This window comes from Motacilla alba, chromosome 13 (assembly GCF_015832195.1).
Source record: "Motacilla alba alba isolate MOTALB_02 chromosome 13, Motacilla_alba_V1.0_pri, whole genome shotgun sequence".
Classification (NCBI taxonomy): Eukaryota; Metazoa; Chordata; class Aves; order Passeriformes; family Motacillidae; genus Motacilla; species Motacilla alba.
This window is the reverse complement of record NC_052028.1, coordinates 15,695,059-15,704,449: the sequence shown is the minus strand read 5'-3', so window position 1 is coordinate 15,704,449 and position 9,391 is coordinate 15,695,059. Positions and strand designations below refer to the sequence as shown.

The window sequence follows — 9,391 nt, the reverse complement described above, 5'->3', positions numbered from 1 at the left end:
CTGGAGCAGTATTTTAGCGACAAAGAAAACATCAGTGGGACTTGACACAAGTTCTTCCGTGTAAGGGTGGTGAGGCCTGGCACAGGGTGCCCAGAGAAGCTGTGCCTGCCCCTGGATCCCTGGAAGTGTTTAAGGCCAGGCTGGATGGGGCTTGGAGCCCAACCTGGGATAGCAGAAGGTGTCCCTGCCATGGCAGGGAATAGAACTGGATGGTGTTTAAGCTTTCTTCCAACTCAAACCATTCCATGATTCCATGACTTGAGTCCTTCAGTGGTTTGAGAATGCCAGTTGTCACGGTCCATACCCAACAAACCCATGGCTGCAATGGGACCCTGAGCACCTGCATGGACTGGACTGATCCGCCAGGCATCCTGTTGCTGCCTGAAGGACAAAAAAGTATTTGATGTTTCAGTATTGTTCAACACGTGGCTGGAGCAGGTGCACTGCTTGGAGAGGAAATCCCTGTATCAGTGCAGGCACTGCAGCAGCACCCACACCAAAGGGATGCCAGGGTTCCCTTGCTGTAGGGACAAACAAGACATCAAACAACCTTCAGCCCGGAGTTCCCTTACCACTGGTACAAACAGATCAATAACTTCCATGAAATGTATCAATACGTGGCTTCGGGCAGCAGCGATGTGTGCTAAACTGTAGCACTGACCCAGGGACAGGGGGACATGCAGCCCCTCAGCCCCTGGCTCCCCTCAGTCCCCGGCTCCCCTCACCAACCCCTCGCTGCCCACTTGGTCCCGGCTGGTCTCACAGCCCTGGGCTCCTTTCACTGAGCTATCCCCCGGTTCCCCTCACAGACCCCCAGCCCGGCTCCTCTCAGTCCCCGGTTCCCCTCATTGACCCCGGATTCCCCTCACCGCCCCCCAGCCCTGGTTCCCGTCCCCTGCTCCCCTCACCGGCCCCTCAGCTGCGGCTCCTCTCAGCTCCCGGTTCCCCTCAGCCCCCGCTCCCCTCACCGACCCTCGTTTCTCCTCACTAAACCTCAATCCCCGGTTACCCTCACAGCCCCCAGCCCCGGCTCCCCTCATGCCCGCGGCCCCGCCGCAGATGGAGCGCGGCCGCCGCGCCCGCCCGCCCGTGCCGCTGGTGTACGTGAACAGCTTCGGCTCGCACCGCTGCGGCACCGTGATCCGCCTGGGCCGGGGCTGGCGGCAGAGCCCCGGGCAGAGCCCCCCGGGCCGGGCCGGGAGCCCGAGGGCCGCCCCGGAGCCGCGGACCGGGCGCAGTCCCCGGCCGGGCGGCAGCGGGAGGCGAGCGGGGAGCGGCGGCGAGGGGAGAGCCGGCAGCCGCAGCAGCAGCGGTACGGGACACCCCGGGACAGCCCCCTTGTGTCGGGCTCTCTGAGGCAGGAGGTGGCTCAAGCCTTGTCTTGATTGTACCAGGAACAGCGGGAACAGCACAACCCGAGGGGGTGATTCTTCCCCTCTTCTGGGCACTGGCGAGGTTACGCCTCGATTGCTGTGTCCAGTTCTGGGAAAGAGAGGGACCTAAAAGCTCCCAGAAACCTGTTGTCTAATGTGTGGGTGTGGTGTAGTTTTGAAATCTGTTTTGTGGCGTTTGAGAGACGCTCACTTGCCCCAAGGTTATAATGGAGTAAAGAAGAAGGGAACAAGCTGCAGGATGTAAGGACTGATACCGTGTAAGGTGACCAGAAATAAGGATCTCTCTGGAATCATAGAGTGGTTTGGGTTGGGAGAGACCTTAAAGATCATCCAGTTCCACCCCCTTCCTAGGGACACCTTCCACTAGACCAGGCTGTTCAGAGCTCCATCCAACCTGTCTTGGACCCTTCCAGGGATGGGGCAGCCACAACAACCTGTGCCAGTGATCAACATCTTCCTGAGGAACATATTGTAAATACTCAAAAAATGCTTTCTAAACTCTTTCTAGGTGACCCTGGAGAGGCTAAGGCTGACACCTTCGACTTTCCCATCCCTTCAAGAAACGTTGATAAAGTCATTAAACGAAAGAAGAAAAAGGTATAAAGTGTGGCAGCTCAATTAGCTGTCTTGGCATTTGAGAAAGCTGCTTGTTCTCTGTGTGTGAGAGCATGAGGGAGATTAAAAGATGGAATTGGTAGCCTGTTACTGAAGACCTTACTTACAGAAAAGAAAAAATGGTATTATCTTCCCTCTCTGGAGGCTTTAAAATTCTGGCTCTTATTCAATAAAGCACTTAAGTGTGTGCTTACCTTGAAAAATGAGAGTATGCTGTTGACTTAAAAAGCCTGTACTGAAATGGTTTGCTGGACTGGGGCCAGGGTGCAACACACCTTGGGGTGAAACCCAGCAGGAAAAAGCCCTGCAGCTCCTCTTCTTCTCATGTTTTAAACAAAGAAATCCCAAGGGTTACAAATAAGTGAAGGCAGGAACCCGAGCTATTAACGCCATCCTTGGAGCAATGCAGAATTACTTTCTGCTTCACAAATGTGTTTCTGTTCCTGTTCAGTAGTTCGACAAATGCTTGAAATTTTAAGAGGAACATTTGTTAAGCAGTAACTCATTATGAGATTCTGTAATGTGTGAAGTACAAGCAATCAGCTGGACTAGAACAGAGCCACGTCGGAGATACTTGATTTAAAAACAGCAAAATGCTACCAACTGCAGAGGAACAGCTAATAACATCCTGGAATATGGCTCTCCTGGTGCATTGAACAGTCTTCAAAAACAACGAGGAATATATAGAACGTTTTAGCAATAAATGTCTTCGAGAAAGGAATTACCTTTAGATTTAAACAAGTTTCTCGGATGAGGTAAAGTCCAAACATCAGCATGTCAACAGTCATTTCCATTTGTTAGGCCACCTCTGCCTGAATGCTTTTGTCCACAATTCCAATTTAATCTTTCCAATGCACAAGTTTGAAACGTGCCCACTACGGACAGAGCTTTATGCCTGTAAAATAGAGGTTTTCAACATCTATAAAACAAATTAATATGGATTTGATATGAGATAGGCAAGAGCGTTGCTATTAAGGAATCTCAGTTTGGGCCTCCGTTATGCTGCTGCTGAGGGACCACAGGAGAAACTTTTCTGCTCCTGGAAAACTACACAATCTTTTTTTGCCCCCCATTTTGGATGACTTTGAAGAAAGCTTAGTGGCTCTACACATGTTTTCATGAGCTGTGCTCATCTAGAAGGGCACTTCTCAAGTCCTGGGTAAACACAAGACTTCTAGGCAAGAAAGGAGGTGGAGATTTCATGTGAAAAATCATGGAGTAATTTTTGTTTCTGACTTTTAAGTAGAAGTGATTCTTCCATCTATCCCACATTCCTTCTTCCCTTCTTTCCCAGTCCTCAACAGACAAACCCAGCTGGACTTCATAGTCATTGTGGGGAGTTCAAAGTTCTTCCCTATAGATGTTTTAATGCAAACTTTTTATATGCTTCACATTTCATCTTTCAGTCCAAAGTCTGGCGCAAGGTCTGGAAAGTGATTTCAAAAATGTGTGAGGAAAATGAAAGGTTCAGAAGTCGACTGTTGACCTGCAGCCAGTTTGATGGAGAAGGTAGGAAATGAACTGCTAATGTTTTATTTTACTGTAGAAAATAAATTATTAATACAAGTGAAGATCCCAAGGTTTAAGGTCCATTCAGCGGGTTTTTTTGGGTAGTAGGTTTTACAACTCACAAATGGAATTCATTCCATGCTTTAGGCACTCCCAGCTTTTCTGGAAAAAACCCTTTTGTTTCATGGAGAGTCTTGTGTGTGTTAATTTGGAGGAAGGATGGTGGAAATGTTTGCAGCCTGACATTAAAGACATGCACATCAAACATCTGCAAGTTTTTCTGAACATGTGAAATACGTAATTAAACTTATTCACAGATGGGTCCAAGGCAGTAGTTGTATGAATAATAATTTATTTTTTCACGTAGGAAAATAGTGGTTGATTTCATACATACAATAAATAAATTAGAAGCTCCCCAAAGGTTGCTGTAACACGATTTAACAAAACCATGGAACATGTTCTCACTCTGTGCCCTGAATGCAGCTCTTTCATTACTAGAAAATGACTTGGGAATTAAAACTGGTGCTCTGCATTCAGCCAATTTCAATTAGAGGCATTGTAGCTGCTGCACAATTTAAGATAATACAGTGTATGCTTACAAATGGAATTGGAATTTCTGGCTTCACAGTTGGATGAATTATTAGGAAAAAGAATATACTAATCCATGAAGAGCTAGCAGGCAAGTTGAAAATGCCACTTTCAGCCACAGCCCTTTTACTTCCCTTGCATTGGTGCTGATGGAAGTTTTCCACGCGAGGGCATGTTGGGGTGTATCCCAAAATGCAGGACCATTCCAGGCAGTGCCTTATTTGGTAAAATGTTGGATTGGATTTCCACACACATGGCAAGAAAATACACCCTCAAAAATCTTCTTCATGAGAACAAAAGAAGAGCAGTTCTGGTTCAGAACAGAAATCTCTACCCCCGTGGATGTTATTGAATAGGAGAAATTCCACTGAAAGATGCTTCGACAACTTCTGCTGCAATTATTGTGCAAATATTCTGTGTTGTGTGCAAAAACACTTCTTCTGTTGGCTTTAAACCCAATTTCTGATTCATTCTGGAATTATGACATGATATTAATTATTCATCATGTGCTATTCATATTCATTTTCAAGGTTCCATTGGCCTCTGTCACATTTCTGTGCTAAGAAGTTCCAATCCAATAAATCTCTCCTCCCATGGAAGCTGTGCCATGTGCTTTCTCCCACAGCTGAGATCATTGCAGGAGTGTGTGTGCAAAGCTATTCATGCATATGTTGGACATATATCTATGTGTAAGGCACACGCATCCATGGATGTGTAGGACAGGGAATTGGAAAAAAAATCTTCCTGGATTTGTCTGTTTCATTTCAAAAAAAAAGAAGAACAATGTCAAGAAAAAAGGAAGAGAAATCTTTACTAGTTTATTAGATTTCAAGTTATTGTAAGGAAAAAAAATCCCAAATTCTGATTAAATATGATTTCCTGGGTGGATTTGCCATCTTACCCTAACGGCTGCTTTTCTGTTATGGATCACCATGTGCTGTTTAACCTTGGATTCATGGACAGGGCCTGTCCCCTTTTCAGCCACTCATTTCTTTTAGAGAAAGAGCATTTTCTTTATATATAATTTCCAGTGACTTGAAAAACCTCACCAACCAACCAATCCCTCCTCCTCCCCTCTTACTCTACCCTTAATTGTAATTTTACCTCCTTTCTCAGGAGCTTTAACTGAGAATCTCCGATTAAGTCCTATTTCAGTGAAAACCATCAATTCTAATACCTTCTTTCTAATTAGCAGATTTTGCACAACATCAAACCTAGGAGATAAGTCTCCTATTGATCTGAATTTTTCATTAATCAAGAAGCAAATGAAATAATTCTAGAAGCTATTTAGATAGGGATCAACAAGTCTGAATAAACTGGGTTCATTTTGATCTTCTTTTTTATTTTCCCTAGATTAATAAATCTGGAAAATTAATGCTGCATTTTATTGCCTCTATAAATAGGTTTTTTTGAGAGAACAAAAGTCTACTTGAATTTTAATGCTACCTATTTACTCCTTGGAATGTTGCAATTAAGATTAAATTCCAAGTGACTGCAAATGATGATTTTCCTCCCCTGATGCTCTCCTGCAGGCTCTGACAGGATCCAGAGGTCACAGAATGGGGCATACCTGGACAGGGTATGTAGACAGTCTATTAAAGGCAAAAAAACCCCTAAAATATTAAATTAATAGTATTAAAAATAGTATTAAATCTTGTTTCATGTAATTATAATGAGTGCCAGTTATATTTTAAAGTATTACTGACATTGAGCTGAAATATTTTCAAGATTTCAGATTTGGGGCCAGAGCAGCTCCATCCTCACAGGGAGGGCTCTGTGCTTTGCCCAGGCAAAGGGAGGTTTTCTGCCTTCTTCTTGAGCTGAATCCTTCCCTGGTGGCCTCAAGTGCAATCTGAAGAATCTGAACACTCTTTATTTGCCCCACTTGATATAGAGACTTTGTTTTTAACATGAATGGGAATGTACCAACTCACTTTCATCACTTTTTTTCCTGTAGGATGAGTCCATCTTTGGCTGGGTGTAGCAAGGAAATAAAGGAAGATTCAGCCCCCCAGGAAATATAAACATAGTGAAAGCTTTCATTTTGATCTAGTTCTTCCCGGAGTCAGTGCAAGACTGCAAAGTGACTTCAGGGAACACAGGTTCTCTGTTGTTTGCCTGGTGTTTGTGCTTCTGCTGTTTAAGAGGTTTGTTTTTACAGTGGCTTAAACAGTTCTGTTGCAAGATATTTATCTCAAGCCATTAAGTCTAGTGTTTCACTGAGCTATTAGTTTTAGAAAGCTTTTTAATGAGCATAATATTGTGACAGTTTTCTTGCAAAAGAAGAGATACACATTTACTGTTGTCTCTGTATTTATATCTTTTATTTTTGTAGCTTGTCAGAATAATAAACACAAATTCAGTAAGGCAGAGCTCCACACAAGACATAAACCCCACTTTCCTTTTCTCCTGGTTTGCATAAATTTGACTTTATGATATTAAAATATTACACAATAACCCTCTCTGTTCTTTCATCCATTTATACATGAATCTCAGCAAGTATTTGGAATATGAAACCAGGTGAATGTTTTCTCTCTCTGTTCATCCTGAGGCGCATAATGGTACCATCACAATCAGGAGCTGTTGTTTATCTACCTGACTTCAACAACACAATATAATTTTCTTCTGTTCTGCAGCTTAATACTTGAACCCTTGATTGACTGTTAAAGCCTTTTAAGCCAGCAAATTGTGTAAATGGAACATGAAAACTGCATAAAAATAGTTACGGATATGGGGTTCATCTCGGGAGTAAAACATTCACCTGTCACAATGAGACCTCCTTGCTTTCAATAAAAGGCTTGTTTTCTCCTGCCATAATGTCTTGGTGTTTGCAGATAAAATGACTGCAGTGTCAGAGTGTTGAGCTGTAATAACATGCTGGTGATGGTGTCATTAGGCAGCAAAGCACTTGGAAAGGTTTCATCTCTGTTTCCTTCATGGTCAAACTGCGAGTGTGGAACTGGAATGCACCTTTTCAGGGACAGCTGTGGCAGCAAGGTTCTCTTCTGGTTTGTGGTTGGGTAATACTTGGATTTTACTGAAAATAGTTGACATTTCAGCTCGGAAAAGGGAATGAGAAGGCAAAGTATTCAATCAAGATGTGATCATTTTTCTGGCAGAACAAAAATGTCATAGTTCTTTGGTATTTTCAAAACACATGTTTAGAGTCACATGTGGGATTTTGGGGAGGGTTTGAGGGTTTTTTACTAAATGAGATGATCTCCCTGTCCCCACAATTCTATCAATGAAATGTTTGCATTGGGAATATTTAGTTTATAATCCTGGTTTGTAAATTGTAGAGTTGTTCCTCTAACTTTTCTTTTCTTGTAAATTGCAGCTGCAGTTGGTGCTTTACTGGCACAGACTTCAGGGGCCCTGGAAACACTTTTCTTCCAGATGCATAATTGCTACTTTAACAGGATAGATGAGGTGCATTAACCTAAATCTCTGCCTGAAGTTTAGCCAACACATTAAGATTCTTTGGATAAATACAGACCTCTGTCTGTGGGGCTGTTTTAAAAGAAATTATAAAAGATAAGTATGGCCTTAAATCATCACTACCTACCTCCTTCAGTCTAAAGGGTCTGTGTGGTGATGATGAGATAATTAATTGGTTGGGATCTACTAATCCAGAACTTTCCTTTGGCAGTACTTTGAAAGGCTCTTACATTTTTCAAATCACTTTGGGCCAGAACAGCTGTTGCAGTGGGGAAAAACTGCTGATTCAGGTTCAATTTTTGACTTTTTGGGTAATGAAGTCTGGCTTTCTGCTGTAGTGACCAGATTTCAAAGATACAGTTGGGGAAAAGGGTCATCAGAGCAGTTAAACTGCTGAAAAAAGGGCCTGGAGAAGAACCCAGCTCAAGCTCTGCAAACCAGATCACCACCCCAATCCACTCAGATCTCTGCGCATTCCTTTTTAATTCATGTCATCATTTAAGTGTAAAATGCAAAAGAAATGCAATTGCAGTGTTGCATTAAAATATCTCCAAGTAAGTAACGTGCTCAACAAGGAGGAAAAGGGTTGGATAAACATGAAAAACTTCGTTGAAACCCTCTTTGTTAAAAGGGGTGAGAAGTAAATTAAGGGACCTTCAGGGCACTGGATCACAGAGTAGAGATTCAGAAAGGAACTGATTCTTCTCTGAAGACTTTAATCTTCACAGCAGAACCAAGAGCAAGTGTCACACTGTCCTGCTGTGGCTCCTGGGCAGCACTGCTTTTCCTTCACATTCTTCAACATGCAGATAAGTTACCTGAAGTTTTTAATAACAAATCTCCCTTGGAGTGTGAACCGAAGCAGATGTGCAAATACAGAGGTCACACTTTGTCTTTGCTTTGCCTTGGTCTCAGTGCATAATTTACCTTTCTGTACAGAACACAAACTCCAGCTTATTCTCAAAGTTTGACATTTCTTCATCTCAACTCTGTGAACAGTTGCCAGGAGATCTGAGGAGGCTCCTTGTGGTACAGAGCTGGAAGGGAACAGCCAGGGCACACAGAGCAGCCAAAGGCATTGCTGCTGAATTTCTGTCATCTGTAAATAATGGTGAGACACTCATCTCATGATCCAAAAGCTGGTCTGGATAGGCTCTTTTCCCTGTGTGTCATAAATACAAAAGACTTTGGATGAAGGTAAGCAGTGGAGAGTAAAGCCTTTGGGGTTTGTGTCCAATGCTAGCTGGAGATTAATTGGTCCAAGTTCAGCTGGAAGTAGCACATCCTGACATGTTTTGGTCCAAGTTATCCCATTTGAGGAGTTCCTGGCTGGTTCCTGGAGCAGCTCAACCCAGGCAACTCTGCCTTGGAGTTCCCTGTCCAGGGTCTGGAGGCTGGAAACTCCAGCTGGTGGCCCTGGGCTACCACTTCCAAAGGCTGTAAAGCTGAAGCAGGGGCGTGCTGGCAGCCTGAACTCCACAGTGATTTCCATGTCTGGAAGCACTGAGAGCTTGGCTGAGGCCAGACTGCTGGAGCTCCTGCACTCCCTGCTGTGGAGCTGTGGCTCTGGGCAGCCTTCCCAGGGTGTCCTCAGCACCCTCTGCACAGGAGCCAGGGAGCTTCAGGAGCTCCCACATTTGCTGTGTGCTGCTGCTGCTGCTAGGGACCATGTCACTGATCAGCTGCAGCCTTGGGAACTTGGGAATGGTGTTTTGATGTTTCTGAAGTGACCCTTCTGGGAATTTCCAGTTTGTGGGCATTTTCAGAAGGGTTGGTTTCCTGCTTGATTTGGCCCAGAGCCACCAGTTGAGATAAAACCTCATTTCCTGCAGGCTGGAGGCTTGGCT

At 44.1% G+C, this 9,391-nt stretch overlaps 1 protein-coding gene across 1 annotated transcript; it reads left to right on the top strand.

The window, feature by feature from the left end:
* The first annotated feature begins 971 nt into the window (after positions 1-971).
* Positions 972-6,503, top strand: C13H5orf47 (chromosome 13 C5orf47 homolog). The gene is made up of 5 exons (XM_038150254.1): positions 972-1,312; positions 1,903-1,991; positions 3,416-3,518; positions 5,639-5,685; positions 6,064-6,503. The coding sequence occupies exons 1-5, from the start codon at positions 1,039-1,041 to the stop codon at positions 6,088-6,090; spliced, it is 540 nt and encodes a 179-aa protein (XP_038006182.1). The 5' UTR covers positions 972-1,038; the 3' UTR covers positions 6,091-6,503.
* Positions 6,504-9,391: the final 2,888 nt, after the last annotated feature.